Source organism: Eublepharis macularius, chromosome 7 (assembly GCF_028583425.1).
Source record: "Eublepharis macularius isolate TG4126 chromosome 7, MPM_Emac_v1.0, whole genome shotgun sequence".
In the NCBI taxonomy this organism is placed as follows: domain Eukaryota; kingdom Metazoa; phylum Chordata; class Lepidosauria; order Squamata; family Eublepharidae; genus Eublepharis; species Eublepharis macularius.
Genome location: NC_072796.1, coordinates 142,397,860 through 142,419,305, shown reverse-complemented (window position 1 = coordinate 142,419,305; position 21,446 = coordinate 142,397,860). Strand labels below are relative to the sequence as shown.

General features: G+C 49.7%; 1 protein-coding gene across 1 annotated transcript; it reads right to left on the bottom strand.

The window, feature by feature from the left end:
- Nucleotides 1–2,346: 2,346 nt before the first annotated feature.
- Nucleotides 2,347–20,829, bottom strand: LRRC24 (leucine rich repeat containing 24). Its single transcript, XM_054985945.1, has 8 exons — nucleotides 20,814–20,829; nucleotides 18,726–18,822; nucleotides 16,664–16,826; nucleotides 14,130–14,191; nucleotides 9,868–10,039; nucleotides 7,357–7,635; nucleotides 6,117–6,285; nucleotides 2,347–3,368 (listed from the first exon to the last, which is right to left on the bottom strand). The coding sequence occupies exons 1-8, from the start codon at nucleotides 20,827–20,829 to the stop codon at nucleotides 2,347–2,349; spliced, it is 1,980 nt and encodes a 659-aa protein (XP_054841920.1).
- Nucleotides 20,830–21,446: the final 617 nt, after the last annotated feature.

Genomic DNA, 21,446 nt, shown 5'->3' with positions numbered 1-21,446 from the left:
TTTGTGTTTCTCGGTTCACACATTTCTGAAAGTGGAAAGGACTGCGGCTGTTGTAGCCAGTTCTTAGCGCCAGCCACACTCTTCTCATCACCATCCAGTTGTTCCAGGTAAAGAGAAAGCAGTTAAAAGAGGGTGGTTGGGCTTGGGCTTCTAATGAATTCCCCCCCGCCCTGTAATGTGTCTTGGGGGGGACTGTCTCAACTTGAGTATTTTCAAATTGTTAAGGACAGCAGAGGAGTCATTTGAGGTCAAATGTTGGGGGGAAATGCCCGACTCATCAATAATCCCTTCCCTACCTCACGATCCTGAAATATTCTGCCCCATACAGCTTTCACACCACGGGTTTTTTTCTTTAAACAGTGAGCTTTTCACTTGCTTTGATATTGATTCATTTTGCAATTTGGGGTGACTCTGACTCCATTAAGCGGCAGCAGAGGGTAGGACCCGAAGCAATGGGCTTAAATTACATGCACAAAGGTACCGGCTGGACATTAGGAAAAACTTTTTTCACGGTCAGAGTAGTTCAAAAGTGGAGTCAGCTGCCTAGGGAGGTGGTGAGCTCCCCTTCACTGGCAGTTTTCAAGAAGAGGCTGGATGAATACTTGTCAGAGATGCTTTAGGCTGATCCTGCACTGGGCAGGGGGTTGGACTAGATGGTCTGTATGGCCCCTTTCAACTCTATGATTCTATGATTCCATGATTCTAAGAGCGGAACTACAAATGACAAAAGGCACAGATTGGACACTTGTCAGCTTCCCTCAAGTTTTGATGGGAAATGTAGGCAGCTTGGCAGAATGTTGGACAAGTGACAGTTGAAAAGTCCATTGGACAGCAGTCAGAAAGCCAAGCTGCAAGACCAGGATGCCTACATTTCCCAGCAAAACTTGAGGGAAGCTGACAAGTGTCCAGTCTGTGCCTTTTGTCACTTGTAGTTCCGCTCTGAGTGTGAAGACAGGAGAACCTCTGTGGGGAGCCTCCTTTTCCAGTTTCCCGACACTGAATCCTGCAGCCTCTAACGGCGTAGGCTAGCAAGCATGATGCTTAATGCTGGAACGCTCCCTTACCTCCAATACTCTTTGACCCAGAACCCCAGGTTGAACAAAGCCAGTCTGCCCTGCCAATGCAAACTGTAACCAGTGGCTGCCCAGGATGAGAGACCCGTGCCTCCCAGAAGTTTACGCATCAACACAAGACGGGACTGTCAATCCCTAGCACCGACTACATTTTATTGGCTCCTTGCTTGCTGGAACACCTTTACAAAGCAGCCTCCCTCCTCCTAGCAGAGCCTCCTGTTTTCCTATGGCATTCAGGCTCGGGAAACCATATTGTGTAGCACCAGAAGGGTGATTGAGAGTGAGAATATATAGCTGGGTGGCTCTCCTTATGGAGGATCTACCACGGTAGCGATGCAGTTCAGTTCTTTTGTGAGTGTGAGCCTTTTTTCCTTTAAAAAGCAAAACAACTCAGACAGACTGGGGGAGGGGGGGCATTTGTCCCACTTGTCCTCCAGCACGAGGGTTCTCCCATCCATAGAAAGAACCTGGGTGCCCCCACAGTGTTCCTAGGCGGTCAAGATCAGGGGGGAAATGGATTGGTCAGAGTGGCACACAGTGTGTTCCGAAGAGCCCAGCGCCAGCCTCCAGGGGCTTCCTTTCATCTTGCCCTTTCTCTGCAGAAAAGGATGGGGGTGGGGAATGGCGTTTTGTGAGTTGGCACACCCTGCTTGGGGGCGGTTTGCAGGGCTGGCCACTGTGGGAGGAAGGAAGCTGGTTTTGATGGACGCCCTTGGGTGGGGGTTGGACTAGAAGGTCTGTATGGCCCCTTCCAACTCCGTGATCCAGCCAGCATTGGTCCACTTAGGCTCCTCCTAGTTACCTCCAGTTGGCAGCAAATGGCTGCTTATTGTGAGGAATGCAAGGGCGGGGTCTGTCGTTCTTCCATGGGCAGCAACCTGTTCTGCCATAAGGCCTTCTGTCACTGGAGAAGAGCTTTACGGGGGTGGGGGGGTGGGGTGGAGAAGTGGTTATGAATGGCTCCCTATGGAGTGCAGCTTGGACAACTCTCAAGGGGGGAGGGGAGTGAATCGGTGCCCATCCCAAGCATTGGCGAGGAAGGAGGTGGGAGGGCAGCATATGCTCTGCTAAAAGCTGCTTGGGGCGAGGTGCCTGTTTGGGAGTCAGGGAGAGGCTCCGGAACAAATCCTTTCTGATCCCCTTGGTAACTAATGGCAGCTGAAGTGTCAACAGATTCCTCCCCAGTCACCTTAAATCACAGAGAAAGCAGACCTACTGAAAAGGTCAGGACAGAGGTGAAAGGTCAAGAAGGCCCAGAATCCGCCTCAGGAATTCAGCAGTGGATTTCATAAGCAATCTGAGGCTGGAACATCAGTCCCTGGTTGACGAAGAGCTCGCTGGCTTCTGGCGGGCAGTCCCCTTCCCCTTCCAAGGTCTGGGTGGCTTGGTCCTGCAGCTGTTCAGGGAAGACCCCCGCCAGGCCTTGAGGGTCCTTGTAGGTGGCAAAGAGGGGCTTGTTGCGGTCAATGACGAACATCTCGTGGCCTCTCTCGTCACGGTACTCCTCCAGCTGGGCGAAAGTGGTGGGCCCGTCTGAGTAGTCATTGACATAAAGGATGTTCTCCTCTTTCTTGGCCTTCTCCCGCTTGCGGTGTTTCCGGTAGATCATGATCACCAGAAGAAGGGCCACCAGGGCCAGCAGGGAGATGGCCACTGCAATGGCAGTCTGTGTGGCCATGCTGAGCGCGTTGAAGTCCATGCTTTCCATGTCATAGAGGGGCTCCTGGCTGATGTCCACGGAAGCTGGGTAGCCCCTCGAAATCTGCTGCTGTTGCTGCTGCTGCTGAGAGAGGTTGACCATGAGGTGGAAGAGGACTCGGGCTGTCCCTCCCGGGTTTGAAGCCTCGCACTCGTATTTGCCTGCATGGGCCACCGTCACGTTGTTAAGGAAGAGCATCCCACTGCCTGTGTCCGACTGCTCAAAGCGTTCCCCCACGCTGCGCTCGCTCAACTCAAAGGTTCCACCGGGCACCCGGGCACCATTGGCCCTGGAGCCCCCCGTTCGCCAGTGAGCTAGCTTACGCCAAGTCACCAACGGCTGTGGGTAGCCTGAAGCCTGGCAGGAGACACGCAGGTCGTCTCCCAGTCGTGCCGTCATCTCCAGTGGCTCCACTTGCACAACTGGTGGGATACAGATCAAGCTGTTGCCTGAGATATCCATCAGGCTCTGGTAGGCCAGGCGTGGCGGCTCAGAGCACACGATCTTCTTGTCCAGAGGACTCAAGAGCCGCTGCCCGTCCTCCTTGATCCAGTTACTGAGCCAGTGCAGCGAGCAGTCACATCGCCAAGGGTTCTCTGTTGGGAGAAAAAAGGGGGCCCAGTCACGAAGGACTGCATCTTCTCCCTTCTCCCCAGCATCTAGAAAGCAGCCCCCCTCCCATGTTATTTCCCCTCCCCTTGCACACTTCTGCCCAGAAAAGGGAACAGAGGCTGCGGACTCTGGTTTCCACACCCACTCAGCCTTATTCCCTTTTGTGACTTAGAGCCAAGCTACAAGTGACGCCTGACACAGGTTGGACACTTGTCAGCTTCCCTCCAGTTTTGATGGGAAATGTAGGCATCCTGGTCTTGCAGCTGTAATGGAGAGCCAAGCTGTAAAACCAGGGCGCCTACATTTCCCATCAAAACTTGAGGGAAGCTGACAAGTGTCCAACCTGTGTCAGGCGTCACTTGTAGCTTGGATCTTAGTCTCAGATCCCAAGATTCTCCCATCCAGTTACAAGGGCACAGCAGTTGTGCAGGGCCAGAATGCTTATTAGTGCAGATATTAATTTAATATTAGAAGCCACCAGGGGGTGATTTGAATGGGGGCTGCAGCATCAGGGTCCAATTTAAATCTTATTCCTCCTTGTATCATTTTGCATATGGAAATCGGCATGACAGAGAGGCTTGATAAGGAAAACTCATATTGGGCCTATCTTTCCCCCTATGGCACAGCTCGAATGGGGGGCAGATTTAAATGAGATCGGGAAAGGATACCAGCACAGTGGCCCAATTCAAGAGGAGCCCGCCCTGCTGCTCCAGTGGCTGCTTTGAAACGGTCGGGATAGGATCATGTATTTCCCTAGTAATGCACATGTGCTGCGAGGTCAGCTGCTGCGGCATCACCCTAAAGAATCCTGGGAAATGTAGTTCTGGGACAATGCTGAGGTCCTAAGTTTCTTCTGTGGCCTAGAGTTCCCAGGCTACCTTGAGCTTGAACCTGACTTAAATGAGTCCCTACAGGTTCAGCCAGATGCTGGCCTCGAGCCTGCCCCAATGTACTATTGCCACTGGAACTGGAAGCTGGACTCTTCACCTCTCCCCTGGTCCCTAGCCAGAGCAAATGCCTTCTCCAGCTGCATCCAGCCTTCCAGGCACAGCTTGTCCACGCCTGTCATCTTCCTCCTTGCCTAGCTTCCTGCAGGCTTGACTAATGCCCGTTCACCTGGAAGGACCTCAGACTGGGTGCTGGAATGAGGCTGAGCACAAATGCACAACCTTTAAGCAATGAACTTGCAGTTGGTGCCCAGTCACCACTTTCAGGCAGATGTACAACCTTCCCCAGGGAACAGAACAGGGGAGCAAAACTTGTTCCTGTTCCCACGACCAGTTAGCTTTCCAGAGGGCTGACTGGCTAGTCCATGTAACAATCATTTCTCCCACCTCCCCCTGGCTAAATGTTTTAAAATAAAGACTACAAAATTCAAATGGACTGGCTAAAAAGCAAGGTGGGAGAGGAGAGGAATAAACGGTTAAATGGATGAGCACGCTAGGTGCCTGGAAAGACTGATTTCAGAAAGTCCCAAACTTGCAATGGATGTGTACGTGTGTGCAGGGCTTTTTTTCTGGGGAAAGAGGTGGTGGAACTCAGTGGGTTGTCCTCGGAGAAAATGGTCACATGGCTGGTGGCCCTGCCCCCTGATCTCCAGACAGAGGGGAGCTCAGATGGCCCTCCGTGCCGCCGAGCGGCGCGGAGGGCAATCTCAACTCCCCTCTGTCTGGAGATCAGGGGGCAGGGCCACCAGCCATGTGACCATTTTCAAGAGGTTCCGGAACTCCGTTCCACCACGTTCCTGCTGAAAAAAAGCCCTGCGTGTGTGTGAAAAACCACAACGTTCCTAAACCTTTTTGAGCCTGTAGGCACCTTTGGAATTTTGAGTGCTGTCCCCAAAGGGCTTCTGCAGGAAGTGGAGCCAAACACACTACCTCTCCCCTCACTCTGCAAAAGAATCACAGAAGGAGAAGAAAAAGAAACTTAAGGAAGGCCCAGGGAGGAAGAGAAGGGGGAATACAAGGAAACCTGAAGAAGGAACGGAACCACAAGCCTGGGTGCTCACCAAACTTCCTGATCCTCCAGAGCCTATGGCTGCTAGTGCAACCATGGAAAACCCGTTCATATGAATGAGGACAGCCAACAGCAAGCCCTGAGCCACAGCTCCCATGGGCACCACGTTGGGGAACCCTGATCTACAACGAAGGCACAGCCTGGTACATGATGTGACACAGAGTGGAAATACACATTGCAAATTACCTGGGGATGCTCAAGTGCAGGATTTTATGTGTGGTCCTCAATTCACATGCAGGCTGTTCTTGCTCGGCGCCCGCAAATGCAGCTTTCATGGGAGCTCCCTTTGTGTGACTGCATTTGTGAGTGAGTCCGGAGGGTAGATCACTAATTCCGCTGCATGAACAAGTACTGTAGGCTCCTTTGACTTCCCAATTTGCATTTCTTTATGGTGTGAGAAAGTGTCGAGATCTGCATTTCAATGAATGGATGTGGGGGAAACTGGAAAACTTTTAGTAGTTGAGGAGGAACTGATATCGAATGCATGAATGTACTCACATGGAGCAAACTGAAGTGTGACTGTGTGAGCGAATGCATGGGAAGTTGTGGGGGACACATGAAATGAGGTTCACTTGAGCATCCGTAAGTACTTCGCAACATGTATTCCATTCACAGTTAGCAGAGCAGGAGCTCCTCTCAGAGCAGTATGTCTGTACGCACCTCTCCTGAGTGAAGAGGCCTGCAGGTGGTGCTAGAGGAGTTTGGGTAAGGCTTACCTGTCAACCGGAGCACCTGCAGGCTGATGAGGGGCCGGAGAGCCATCCTGCTGATGGTGCGTAAGTTGTTCTTGCTGAGGTCGAGCAGGGCCAGCGAGGACAGTCCAGCCAGTGCCTGGTCCTCGAGAATCTCTATGCTGTTCTCCTGTAAGTGAAGTTCCTGTAGCCTCTGCAAAGGGGGAAAGCCGGCCAGACGTAACCAGTGAGTAGAAGTTCTTGCTAGCCGAACTTCTGGCCTAAGGGAGTCCACTGCAAGCTTAATTTATTTATTGCAATGTATATCCCACCTTTCCTCATGGTGGCTTAAGCCACAATTAAAAGCACCATAATTTCCTTCAACCTTTGCCCTAGAAGAGAATTTGGGTGAAACGATGCCTGATGTGGATATCAGAAAAATGGCATTGGGAAAGGATTGGGGGATGGCAGTTAAGAAAATGCTCCAGTGACAAATCATAGAATGTGCAAACTCTTCAGGACTTGTGCCAGGATGAGGTGATGCTGTACCATAGTGGTTAAGTGGTTGGGTTGCAAATCAGCACTCTGCTGGTTCGAATCCCACGGCCACTATGAGCTCAGAAGAGCGGGATATAAGTGCAGTTATTTTTACTCCTGCCATCAGCTCAGCAGGTGGCCTTGGGGCAGCCCCTCCTCTCAGCCCAGATCCCCGGTTGGATTGTGGGGATAATGAAAACACTGACTTTGTTCACCACTCCAGGTGGGGCACTCGTTTCCAGAACAGTACATAAGCACCGTTATTATTATTCTGGTGGGGTCTGGAGGGAGTCCATCTTTGGGGCGAAGGGCTCCCACCCAGCGGCTTATTGGCAATGAGCTATTCTGGACCAGCAAAGAGGGGGGCTGGAGTTCGAATTCCCAGCCACAAAATGGCCATCAGGCCCTTCTGGAAACTTGCAAACGCCATTTTGTTCCACAGGGCCTTTGGCGTTTTTATTCTGTGAGGCTGTTGCAGCGTCTGGGGAGGCTGCTTGTGCCAGAGGAAGGCGCCGTTGTTAGCAGAACAGATCCACCAGAGAAAACCCAGTTTTATGTGCTCAGCCACTTTGCGTGCCCTTTGTAGGAAAGAAAGGCAGAATATACATTTCCTGCATAAATCGGCCCCCGCCGAGCTGTGGCCTGCTGGGTGTCCCTAAACAGCCTCAGTTCCTCATCTCTGAAATGGGTCTAGCAGAGACTAGATACCCTGGTATGCTGTGCATAACCCCTGATCCCCTGGACTCACCTCCAGGTCGCAGAAGGTGAAGTCTGGTAGGCGGGTGATCTGGTTGCCAGCCAGGTAGAGGACGCGCAGGTGCTCCAGGCCTTTAAAGATGCTGCTGTTGATGAGGTGGATTCGGTTGCCGTTCAGTGCCAGCTCCAGCAGCCGGTCCTGGCTGCGGAAGGCGCCGGGCTCCAGCGCTGAAATGGTGTTGTTCTGCATGTAGAGGTACTGCAGGCCCGAGAGAGACGCCAGGTCTTGCTGGTGGATCTGTGTGATGCTGTTGTCCTGGAGGAAAACCGTCTGCAGGACCAAGGAGGGACAAAAGGCCATCAGAGACACCTGGCGCTCGGGTCAACAGGCATGTAACACCCGGGGATTTCCACCAGCAGCAGGTGTCAAGGGAATCGCTTCTCTGCCGGGGGTGGTGAATTGCCACTGCAGAAAGGATCCTATGCGCAACGTGGCCCATTGGCCTGATTCCGTATCGGGCAGTTTCATTTGTCCGCACATTCCAAAGCAATTCCTTCCCGTTTGCTCTAATGGATTGGGTACGTAGCCCAATTAAGTATGAAGCTGCTTTTCTAGAAATCATGTTACTTATTTTAGATGGGCGTCCAGCCTGATGAAGACATGCAGAAAGAGAGGTCATACAAGGGCACGCCATATACAAAACCCTCTCCTTCCCTCACTCGCACACGTACAAGCACACCCAGGACACATGCTAAGGGGAGCCTGCTCCAGTTCCAGTTTGCTCCCGTACAGCCTTCCAAAAATTCTGCAGGAATGATTTCAGGCTTCCCACCTGCACAGAGTAGCTGTTTTCCATGTGATGGCCCATGTCCTATGGAACGGCCTGCCCCAGGAAGTCAAGAGAGCCCCACCCCCCTCTCCTGGCCTTCTGCAAATGATGCAAAGCTGAATTATGCAAGGAGATTTTTACACAGATGTATTGTAGGGAGATGATCTCAGAGAGATGCTTCACTAACAAGCTGGGGACCTCAGACTTGACCACTATGTTGCCTTACATTCTGTCCGCTGCTTTAAGTATGAGCTTCTATGTACTACCTGTTGCTTTAATGATGACCCTGCCAGGTAGTTTGGTGAGCCAGTTTGGTGTAGTGGTTAAGAGCATGGGACTCTAATCTGGAGAGCCGGGTTTGATTCCCCACTCCTCCACTTGAAGCCAGCTGGGTGACCTTGGGTCAGTCACAGCTCTCTCAGAGCTCTCTCAGCCCCACCCACCTCACAGGGTGATTGTTGTGGGGTAATAATAACATAGGTGGTGGTTGTTGATTTTCTGGGCTGTATAGCCGTGGTCTTGGCATTGTAGTTCCTGACGTTCAGGAACTACAATGCCAAGACCACGGCTATACAGCCCGGAAAATCCACAACAACCATCGTTCTCCAGCCATGAAAGCCTTTGACAATATAATAATAACATACTTTGTAAACTGCTCTGAGTGGGCATTAAGTTGTCCTGAAGGGCGGTATATAAATCGAATGTTATTATGTTATTATTATTATAGTTCTATGTTGTCTAATGTTAATCCTAGAATTGCTTATGTTCCGTCTCAGCATTTCTTCAACTCTGTATTTCTGCTGGTTTTAAAACTTGGCAGATTTGCATTCATATACCCTATGGCATGGCATTGTTTATTGAAATGTCCTTGATATCGACTGTGCTAATCTCGCAATATGTAATCTGCCTTGAGTTTCAGTGAGAAAGGTGGTCTGTAAATAAACAAACAAACAAACAAACAAACAAACAAACAAACAACTAAATAAGTGTCCAGCAACCTCAATTCGTGCAGAATACTGCAGCCAGGATATTGGGTCGTAGGGATCCTATCACTCCACTCTTGGCCCATCTGCCTTAGCTCCCGATCTGGTTCTGGGCACAATTCAAGGTACTGATGTTGAGATACTGATGTCTAAAGCCCTATATAGTTTGGGACCACCATACCAGAAGGACCACCTACTCTCTTATAACCCCACCCAACCACTACGGCCATCTTTGAAAGCCCCACTTCATCTGCTCCTGCCTTCTGAAATTAGGTGGGTGGCCACCTAGGAGAGAGACTTCTCAACGGTGGAACCAGAACTCTGGAATATTCTCCCCAGGGAGATGCATCTGTCCCTTTCTTTTACCATCTTCTGCTGGTGGGTGACAATTTTTCTGTTTTGTTTGGCATTTCCTCAGCTGACGTTTTGTTGTTTTTATGTTTTTGCATGTAGTTTAGTTCTGGTTTTAAGTGTTTTAATGATGTGTAGTTTATTTCTGGTTTTAAGTGTTTTAATGATGTGTTTTTGTTGGTTTTAATACTTTTTAAGATGTGATTTTATTATGTACATTTTGTTAGCCACCTTGGTTGCTCTAATAAGGGCAGAAAGCCAGGATATAAATGTTGTGAAATAAATAAATAACGCCCCCCCCAACAGTGTCAATCCCATACCCATGTGATGTTGCCTTCCTCTGTGATCCTTGCGGCATCCCCCCTCCCTGGCAGCCTTGTCCTTCTGCCGGAGCCTTACCTGAGTGGAGGGGGGGATGCTGGCCGGGAGCTCTTTGAGGCCCAGAGAGCCACACTCCACAGTCATGCTGTAGCAGCGGCAGGTGGCAGGACACGCGTGGGCCTGGAGTGCCACAAGCCCCAGCAGCACGAGGGAGCCCAGGGAGGCCTCTCCTGGGGCCATCCTAGACCAGCTGTTGATGAGAGAGAGGGAGGGAGAGAGAGTTAGGACAAAGATCCACAGGTTAAAGCGGGTGTTCTACAACCCACAGGCAGGTGATGGGGAGAGATGAGATGGAGGGTTATGCAGTGCCGCACTTCAGCATCAACTTTCTCCCTCTCTCTATTCATATTTTATTCAGGTGAACATCCTCCTTTTGATGTGGGTCCGTGCCTGTGCTTTGAAGCCTAAATCTTGGAGGGGACTTGCCAATGACAACCTGGTTACTTTGTCTGATTATGTGCAAAGCCAGAGAGCATTTCTGGATCCAACTAGTTTTTAAATTTCATTTCATTTTTTTTTTTGGAAACATAGGCAGGGCAATGCCTAAAACTGCATTTTCCCCACCTGCATCTTAAATGAAAGCTCCCCCTCCTCATCCCTGGACAGACCTGATCTTATCATGGTGATTCACTGCAGAAGCTCCCAAGCTTGACCGCTGCCACATGTCACATAGGACGTCCCTTGAAGTTAATTTGGGAGCTTCAACTGCGACAATACGTGGCAGCAAAACCACCAAGGGGCTGGTTGCTTGGAGCACATCCAGCCAGTCTGCTTTAGTTCAAGGTGCTGGTAACTCGATTCTAAGGTCCTCCATGGCTCGGACCCTACATACCGGAAGGATAACCTCTTTCCACAAGAGCCCCAACACCACTTAAAAGCAAGATTCTCCTTTCAACATGGGAAGGGGACCTTTTAACCGGGGAGGGGCTGTGGCTCAATGGTAGAGCCTCTGCTTGGCATGCGGAAGGTTCCAGGTTCAATCCCCGGCATCTCCAGTGGAAAGGACCAGGCAGCAGGTGACGGGAAAGCCTCTGCCTGAGACCCCGGAGAGCCGCTGCCAGTCCGAGTAGACAATATTGACCCTGATTCAGCGTAAGGCAGCTTCGTGTATTCATGTGACAAGCAGCAGGGCATTCTTGGTGTTGGCTCCTACCCTTTGGAGTTGTCTTCCAAAGGAAGCGAAGAAGGCCGTCTCTCTCCCTCAGCTTCAGAAGGAGTGCAAGAAGCTTTCTCCAGCTAACAGTTCTCAAGGGAACGGACAAGTCCCCCTGACCTGCGCTGATATCACTGCTCGCCCTTTGTTTGCTTTAATTTATATGCAACAACCATTCCCTTCCCCCTCGCAAACTGCTTTGAACCGGAAAGGAGAGCCAAATAATACATAAATGAATAATAAAAACGATTGGCTGCCATTTATGGGCCAGTTCATCCACAACCATCCACACAGCAGCCGGTCACTTTAATCCTTCCCGAAGGATCCAATCCTGCTCCATAACTGGCAAGTTTGTGCCTTGCCACCCTCATCTTCCTGGCTAGACTGAGCTGATTTTTTTTTTGCAGCTGCATTCATTTGCTTCTATAACAGCTATGCTGGATCCAGTTTAACCCCATGGCTCTTAACCAAGTCTACAAGGTTCAACTAAACCCCATTGAAACTGGGGAGTACAATATCCCTCAAGATCTCCACCTTCCTAGTCAGCATCACTTCCTTCTTGTCTGGGTTCGGTTTCAGTTTGTTTGCTTTCAGCCACTTGACCACAGCGATCAAGGGACCCAAGATCGCTACTGCATCACTCGATGCTTTGGATAGTATACGTACGTTCTCTGTGGTAGCCCCCACATTATGGAATAGCCTACCAGAAGAGGTCATGAAGCCCCCACTCTCCTGGCTTTCCACAAGCTATGCAAAACTTAATTACTCAAGATGGCTTTTTACTGAGATACTGTGAGGCTGTACTGTGAGGCTGTTGTCTCAGAGGGATGTATCAGTATTATACTACTATAACGCATTCTACATTGGTCTCTTCTCAAAGTTGCTGCAGAATGCCACAGCCGAGTTATTAGCAGGACTGCACATCACTCCCATTCTGCAGTCACTCCCATTGGCTACCCATCAGCTACCAGGCTCAATTCAAGGTTTTTACCTATTACGCACTAAGCCCTTCACAGTCTTGGCCCCTCCTATCTACAGTACCACCTCTCTCTCTTATGCTCTCCCACTACAGCTTCGCTCATCTGAACAGGGCCTTCTTAAGGTGCCACTCTGCAAGTGGGCAAAATCGACAACCGCCTGTACATGCCTATTCTTTTTGTGGTGGCAGCCATCTTATGGAATGGCCTACGTGAAGCCGTCAGGAAACCTGCCACTCTCTTGACCTTCTGCAAACTATGTAAAACTGAATAACTCAAGAGGGCTTTTTCTAATGGGGCTGTGCCGTAGGGAAATGGTTGAGAGAGGTGCTTTGGTAAAAGGATAGGAACTGTAGACTATACTATTGTGTACCATCTGCTGCTACAAATATGCTCCTTCTGGGGAGTTTCTGTGTTGTTTAATATATCATGTTAAGTTGCTTGTGTATTATTTCAGCTTTGTTTAATGTCTGTATCAGATTTATGCTTCTTTTCAAATTTCTGCAATCCATAGCCGCTTGCAGTGTTTATTGACTGTCCCAGCCACTGACTATACTGACTTACACTGTGTAATCCACCTTGTGTCTCAGTGAGAAAGGCAGATATAAACAACGTAAATAAAACTGGACTCACTCAGGCCTGTGCTTCAATGAGGCATCCCCTTTCACCACCAACTTGGGCCTCCAAAGGGCTGCTTGTGCCACTGAAGCTACTATAGGGATTGCTTTTTTCCCGTTTATATCCAATTTTGCCAAATACGATACAAAGAGAATCACAATGCACAAAACAGCTAATGCAAGCAATTGGCAGGCGATAAAAGATCTCTTGCATTTAGAAAATCTCTTAACAAACATCTCATTCCCATCACCGATTACTTCTGAAGTGTTTTAAGATGACTCATTGTTGAGAAACCTCTGCCCATCTGCTACCCCCTCAGTCTGGCCAGGAGATTCGCGTCCGGAGCATTGTCTGTGAATTCTGAACTAGGCTTCTGGATCTACAGAACTGGTTGTGCACAAAGCTGCCATATCCCAGTCCTAACATAACACTGTTGCCTATAGCTAAGCCGGGGCTCTCAGAAGCAATCAAAACCTCAGCTTTTGAACAGAGCAAAGAAGAGTTTCTCCTTCCCGGAGGCCTTGAAAACAAAGCAACATAATTTCATCATCTCAAAGAAGAGCGGCAGGAGGCACTGAAGAAAGACTAAAACTGCAGGTGCTGCATTCCCCAGCACTTGCCACGTTTTAAACCTTTCCCAAAGAATCAAATACCTGAACTTTCAAGATCGTTGCAGAGATGACATGAATCCCCTTAAATAGCCTGCGGCCAGCACTCTGCTGTGGTCCCACGTCACCAAGAATCTGAAGAGCTCCGTTGCCACTTTCTGCAGCTCCCTTGTGACTTTGTGTTATGAATGCACGTGGCGCTTTACAGAGCAACACCAAAAAGGAAGGTCCCCGCCCCAAGCAGTTTACAATCCCCAAAAAATGACAGTAGGGAAGGCAACAGAGGGCGGGAAGAACACATTCCAGTTGCATGCATGAACGGGATGAGGACTGACGGGCTGAGCCAAAGGAGGGACTGGGAAGGAAGAGGTTTTCTGCCGAGTGCACTCTGCATGCACTCAGATGCACTTTTCCAGATTACTTGTGATCTTCTGGTGCTGAACCCCAGTGGTGAAATCAGTGTGAATGAGTAAGTCCCCTCCCTTGGGCTGAGCAGGCATCTGTTTGGCATGTTCTGCTTGCTTTGCAGGGTGGAGGTACGGCCAGGGCCCTGGACTAGTTGCCGCTTTGAGCCCAACCCCAGAATCCTTCATGATCTCTCTTAGCTGGGCTGCAAATTGGTAGTCCTGATAGCAGCACAGCAGCTATCCACAAGCCACCTTCCTTTGGAGGAGACTTTACTGCTCTTTCCTCCAGAATCAAGCATCTTCCTCCCAGGATAATGGCTCACGGGAGCCCCTGGATCCAGCTGTTGGCTGTTACTATAGTGCTGGAGCCATGGCAACAAGCAGCTGAAAACACTGGTACCCGTGGGTACTGTTGGATGACTGCCTCCTGGGGGAACACAGCTTGGAGGTCTGGACTGGGCTAAAGTCAGAGTTGGGACTTAGTGCTTAAGGGCAGGAGAGGGCACGGCACACTCACCTTGCATCTCCGGCATCCAAGATCCAGGCTCGGGACACAATCAGCTCTGTTTCTCTACTGCCCTTGAATAGGGGAGGGACAACTCAGTAGCTCCTAAATCCATTAGAAGCTTTGGCCAATGTCTCGAGCAATCAGGACAAAGCCCCATAATGTCTGCGGCCTCCCGATGAGGCAGAAGGATGGGGCAGCTGTGAGCTGTGTGGAGTGATGGTCTGAAAGGAGGGCATTCACCCCTCCTTTGGTTCCCGGGGAAAAGAGGTGGCCAAGTGAGTGATAGATCCTGTGCTTGGAAATGGGAAAAGGAGGAGGAAAGATGGAAGAAATGAGGTACAGATGATGTAAGAATAATTCATTTGGGGGAGCAAAAGGTGGGCAAAGATCATTTTCTGCTTACTAGGGAAAATAAAATAACATGCATACTATTTATTAGTTCGTTCAGGCTGGCATTGTCCAAGGTCAAAAGTGTCTCCCTGCAAACTGAGGCATCTGGATGTGTTGCATGGTGCAGATGTGCCCCCACAATCCCTGATGACACCTGGGGAGGGGCCATGGCAGGTACCGGGTTCAATTCCAGCTACAGAATCTCCCAGAGAAGGTCTTGGGAAAGAGTTTTCTCTGCTGAAGACCCAGTCTTTGAGAGACAACACTAGAGGCGTTGCGGCTCCAAACTGTTCTGGCACAGAGCTTTCCCCTCGCCCCCCTCTCTTCCTGCAAAAGTAATTACCGCAATTGCTTCATATTCATGCTTTGATGCTCCAGCAAATACACATTATGGTTTGGTTTTATTGTGTTCATGTTTCACGCCGCAGCAATCTGGTGTCTGTTTGTTATTGTTTGCTTCAGGTCTCTGCTTATGATCCTAGTTTTCCCTCGGTATCAGGGACCAAGTGATTGGAAAGACCTCAGCCTGGCACTCCGGAGATCCGGTGCCAGTGCGGAGGCGGCGACCCTGACCTTGAGAGATCACGGGATGGTCCGACTCCGTTACAAGGCTGCTTTTTGTGTTTATTTTCTCACACAGACCTGCTGCTTACTGGATACACGTCACGCATCTCAAGAAGTAGGTTTTTTTGCCAGCTGGAGCTCTGGCCGCAATATCCCAGCTGGTCTCCTAAGGCCTGTTTGATGCTGAGAGCTACCAAGTTGATATTTGGAAGCGAGGAGCACATTTAGGCAGGGAAATGAAACAACACTCTGGAATGTTTTGCCCATGTTACTTTTCCAGGCAGAGTTACATCGACAGGGACGCAGAGCCGAGTGCTCTGGTGTGGTGCCATGTGTTGTGAGGTGGCTCACGTCCGATTCACATGTGCACGTTTATGGCTGTAGCTTCAGGTGTTGATAGGTACGTGTGAATCTACCCTTCCTTTTTATCCCACCCTTCCTCAAAGAGGCTCAGTAACGTCCAACAGGAGAGGGCTTTTGCCTTCCAGCATCCCTTTTAAATCAAGCCTCAATTGATACGATATGATAGCCCTCTTCAAGTACTTGAAGGGCTGCAATATAGAGGATGGCGCAAAGTTGCTTTCCACTGCCCCAGAAGGTCGGATCAGAACCAACGGCTTGAAATTAAATCAAAAGAGCTTTTGGCTAAACAGGAGGAAGAACTTCCTGACAGTTCAAGTGGTCCCTCAGTGGAACAAAATCAAAAAGAGTCCAGTAGCACCTTTAAGACCAATTTTATTGTAGCATAAGCTTTCGAGAATCACGTTCTCTTCGTCAGATGCATCTGACGAAGAAAACGTGATTCTCGAAAGCTTATGTTACAATAAAATTGGTTAGTCTTAAAGGTGCTACTGGACTCTTTTTGATTTTACTACTACAGACTAACACGGCTAACTCCTCTGGATCTATGACCTCAATGGAACAGGCTTCCTCGGGAGGTGGTGGGCTCTCCTTCTTTGGAGGTTTTTAAGCAGAGGCTAAATGGCCACCTGACAGCAATGCTGATTCTGTGAACCTGGGCAGGTCATGAGGGGGAGGGCAGGAAGGGCTACATCAGGGCTTAGTCCTCGTGGCCCCTTCTTACACACACACAGGGTAATGCTGATTGCCACTTTGGAGCCAGGAGGCAATTTTGCCCAGGCCAGTTTGGCTAGGGATCCTGGAGGTGCTTTGCCATCTTCTGGACATGGAGCAGGGGGGTCACTGGGGCAGTCGGAGGGGTTAGTTGTGAATTTCCTGCACTGTGCAGGGGGTTGGACTAGATGAAGCTGGAGGTCCCTTCCCAACCCTATGATTCTATGAATTAAGATGCTCTTGGGAAGGCAGGAGGAATTTACTCATAAAAACATGACTGGTATCCTGCATCTCATTCAAATGAGCCCTTTGGGAGCCGCTTTAGTGTGCCAGAGATCCACAGCTGGAGAGCCAGCACCACGCTCGGGGCCCCAGCTTCAATCCGTCTCTGGCTGTCTGCAGTGCTGCACAGGCTAAGCCCTTCCTTTCCTCAAGCATCACATTCAAGTCCGGCTTTAGACCTTCTTCTTTAATAGAGAATCAGCCTTGGCCGCTACATCAAGCTGAGCTCCTACCCTCTCCATCCAGAGATATCCGTTCTCTGTACAGCACCTAGCACACTGTAGGGCTTGCAGCCATCGCACTATGTCATTGTTGTGCGAGCACTGAGCATTGGGGGAGGCCGGACTGATACCCCGGGCATTCTCTATGCGGCCCACACCTTCTGGAATGGTCCACCTGAGGAGGTCAGGAAGGCTCCTGCTATTCGGCCATTCTGCAAACGATGCTAAGCAGAATAGTCCAGGCAGGTAAAGGGGGTAGGGCGATAGTATGAAGGAATCATTCTGGAGGATGTTTGTATGACACACAGCCTATTGCCCTGTTATATGCACCACCTTGCTCTTACTGTACTTTTTGCAATCCATTTTCTGTATTGGGATGTGTTTTTTGTTTGTGTCGTCTTGTGATTTTGTAACCCTATCAATCAGCGGTGACTACCGGACCGCACTTTCCAACGCCATCAAGCCTACTTGTTTATTGGATACCTGATATATAAGATGTTGTAACCTGTCTTGAGCATCAGCGAGGAAGGCGGACTGTAAATAAACAAACTAAATACATGGTACAGGTGCTCGGCCAGTTGAGGAGGGACGGCTTTCCGCTGCTCAGCTTTCTGCCCGGTTAATTGCCTTCCAGTCTCTTGAATGCATAATAAATAAGGAGCAAGCGAGGCCTTATGAAACTTTCATCGGGAGCCCCAGCAGCAGGAGAGATGGAGGGGAAGATGCTGTACGCTCAAGGAGGCTGCTCTCAGCCCCTGGGCAGGCAAATCGGAGGGCTGCCGGTTTCAAGTGGATCCTCAGCTCCCCTATTCTGAAGTACTGCCTCCCAGGTTCCTGCAGTGTAATGATTCTGGTGGATGGACAGGCACTAGAGCCTGGCAACAGATTGGGTTCTGCAGCTCTTTGGGGGGCTGCCATGGGAGGTTTTACGACTACATCCTCCTCGTGGCTGGCTCTGTGCACCTGAGCATAACCTGACTGTTCAGACGCCAGCAGCTGCCATGGAAGCATCTGTGCATTTGCTAATCCCAATCAAGGAATAATCTTTGACATTAAGAAACAGAAAACTTCACCGCTGGGGACATCCTCAATGCCAAGCCCCCGACAGGTGACTTACTAAATCTGCATTCATGTTCCCACAAGGTGCTTAATGGGAGGCAATTCCTCTCCCGGGTGGAATCTGCATGCGGCCAAAGGGCACACGCGGGGAGAGGAAACGCATGGCGCAGAAGCTTCGTGCAACAGTGGGGCTGCCGGGGGCTTTTCGGTTTAGGAAAAAAACACCTTTTGGGGAGGGGACATGATAGCAGTTTATAATATGTACAGGGTAGAGAAAGTGGACAGAGAGAACGTTTTCTCACTCTCCCCGAGTACTAGAACTCAAGGGCATCCAATGAAGCAGAAGCGAAGTAGATTTTGGATGGACCAAAGATGAATACTCCTTTACTCAACTGATCCGGAGGAGTTGGCCGTGTTAGTCTGTAGCTGCAAAACAGTAAAGAGTCCAGCAGCATCTTTAAGACTAACCAACTTTATTGTAGCATAAGCTTTCGAGAACCACAGCTCTCTTCGTCAGATGCATCTGACGAAGAGAGCTGTGGTTCTCGAAAGTTTATGCTTTCTGGACTCTTTACTATTTTACTCAACTGGGCAATTCAGTTATGGAATTCACTGCTAGTGGGCATGGCAACGGCCATGAGCACAGACAGCTTGAAAAGGAGGCTAGACAAATTCATGGAGAAGCGCTCCACCAGAGGCTACTAGCCACGGAGACTGAAGGGAGCCTCCATCTACAGAAGCAGCAAACTTCTGAATACCTGTGCCGGCAGGCAGGAGCAAGAGAAGGCCTCAGCTTTTACATCCGGTTTGTTGGCCCTCCAGGTCAATAGGTTGGCCACTGTGATAAACAGGGTGCTGAACTAGATGGACCTCTGGTTTGATCCAGCAGGGCTCTTCTTATGTTTAATGTCAAATTGCACAGCCTGTCAACATGAACGTGTCTTTTCAGAGCCGTAGGGAAAAATAGGTCTTGAAATTCACATTCAGTAATCTCAGGAGTGCCACTTGGACCTACAGAACCGGTTTCTTGGTCTCCGCCTCCTGGTGAGCATCTTTTTTGCTCAGCACGGTCGTTCTCAAACTCTGTTCCAGGGGGCCTTGTGGAAACTTATCTGGAGGTTCCCCAATGAGAATATCAGTCACAACGCACAAGCTACCGTCAAAGAGAGCTGTCTCACCTTGATGGGCCTTCCACCACAATGAACTCTCATATCGGGACTGCTCTTAGGCAGGCTCTCAGTTGCAAATTCAACGTGTGCCCTAGAACATGCCAAGATGTCTCTAGTGTGTGTGTCCTTGGGAAAGGTTTCTCTAGATGCAGAATGTCTGTAAATTACTTTGCATAAAACAAAGTTTGCCTATGAGATTTTGGAGGTAGGGTAGGGACCGTGTTTCAGTGGCTGAGCATCAACTTTGCATGCAGAAGGTCTCAGGGTTAGTACCCTGTATCTCCAGTTCAAAGGGATCAGATAACAGCTGGTGTGAAAGACCTCTCTATATGAGACCCTGGAGAGAATTAAAAATGAGAGCAATAACAATCTGCCTCAAAGGATTGTTATCGGGGAGAAAGAGCACATGCAATAGGCTATGTACTTAGCTGTTCAAAAGCACTTACTGTATAAATGAGAAGCCGCGATAATATAGTTTTAAAATATTGTAATCCACTCTGATCTTCAAAGGATAAGGTCAGGATTAATTGTAAAACTATCAGTCTCTTAATAATGGGGGATTATAAAGGATCCTCCTTGGAGATTATAGTCGCTCAGGCACGACATTTTGTCATACAGCATAAACAACGAAAAACCAAACCTGACCTTGAGGGTTGGTGTTGCACCAGGTGATCACAAAGTGCCATTGGCGACAGACGGAGAGGACCATTCATCAAGGGGGTGCGTCAACAGGCAGGAGAGCAACCAGCAGGGCTTTTTTTCAGCTGGAAGGCTTGGAACAAGTTCCGGCACCTCTTGAAAATGGTCACATGGCCGGTGGCCCCGCCCCCTGATCTCCAGACAGAGGGGAGTTGAGATTGCCCTCCGCGCGCGGAGGGCAATCTAAACTCTCCTCTGTCTGGAGATCAGGGGGGCGGAACCACCGGCCATGTGACCATTTTCACCAAGGGCGATTTAAACTTTAAAAAACTCCCTTGTTCCAGCTGACTCAAAGTGTCGTCACTGTGCGGTCCTGAGTTCCACCACCTCTTTCCCCAAAAATAAACCCCTGGCAACAAGGGCTGTGCCTACCCCGATGCAGACTTGGGGGAGGGGTCTCCTTCAGGTTGCAATTTTGGCAGCAACCCATTGGCACTGGGCTGCGTGGGGAAGCTTATCAAAGCCACCCAGTCTGGGAGAAGTGCTGCATTTTCCCAGAGGGAGGCTTCTGCGAAAGCTCCTCAAGCCGATTAGGTATCTTTCTGCTGGGTTTCATGGTATACTTAGAGAGCTGCAAATAATTCTAAAGCAGCTTATGGGAAAAGGAAGGATTTGAGGACTGGCGCACTAAGGATTAGCCGCCAGTAAGAAGGCTGGGGCCTGCCTTGGACACCTGGCAGCTTAGGAAGGTGAACACAACAATGAAGCTTGGTGCCACTTAGGCAGGCAGTGAGTGCCGCTGCTTCAACTGGCCCAGCAACGTGTGAATGCTTAAAGGAGGATGGAGGGGTTTTTCTCCCTGCACCAGGGCACAGCTTCAGTTCTCTGGAATTCATTGCCTAAGGAGGGCAGCTGTGGCCCTTTCATGCAAATACGTAGAAAAGCTTCAAAGCACCATCTGATGATCAATTTAAAATGCTAAAAAAGTGGGGGGAGCAGCAAATTTGGGCTCAGAGTAAACACCCCCCAACCACGGGGAAGAAAAAGCCAAAAGTAAGAAAGGGATTCTGGAAGCCTGGGCACATCAAAAAGCCATTTCCCCAGAGTTTATCTGACTTAACTTACGAAGCGTGTCTTTAGACTTTGCTATTTTCAGGCTGTGCATATTTTATATTTACGTATCTAGATTATGGAAAGTTGCTTTCAGGCCACCAGCTTTTATGGAGAGATCATTTCATTCCTTGAAATTTGGGGAAGGGAGGAACTTTGGTGGGGTATAATGGTACAGAACCCACCTTCCAAAGCAGCCATGTTCTACAGGGGGAACTGATCTCTGTCATCTGGAGATGATTCTATGGGCCAAACTACAAGTGACGAATGACACTTGAACGGCAAGTGTATTCCTCCCTGTTCACTTGCCCTCCACTTGCTCTCCACTCGATCCACTAGCCATTCAAGTGTCATTTGTCACTTGTAGCTTGGCCCCAAGATCAATTGTAACTTGGGGAGATCTCAGGCCCCACCCAGAGATTGGCAACCCTAGCAGAGCTACAAAGGCTGCTTCCTCTGTAAGGGGTCCTCCCGAGAACTCGGACCGCCTGAGGCTGCTTCACTGGTCCTCTGAAATATGCGGCCACTTGGAATGCTCTCCTAGTCCGATGGTCTTCGGTGGAAGTACCTGGCTCGGCAACCTGTTCAGTGAGATGCTGGGACTTTCAAGGTGGCCTGATCAATAACAACAACAACATTCGATTTATATACCGACCTTCAGGACAACTTAACGCCCACTCAGAGCAGTTTACAAAGTATGTCATTATTATCCCCACAACAAAACACCCTGTGAGGTGGGTGGGGCTGAGAGCGCTCTGAGAGAGCTGTGACTGATCCAAGGTCACCCAGCTGGCTTCAAGCGGAGGAGTGGGGAATCA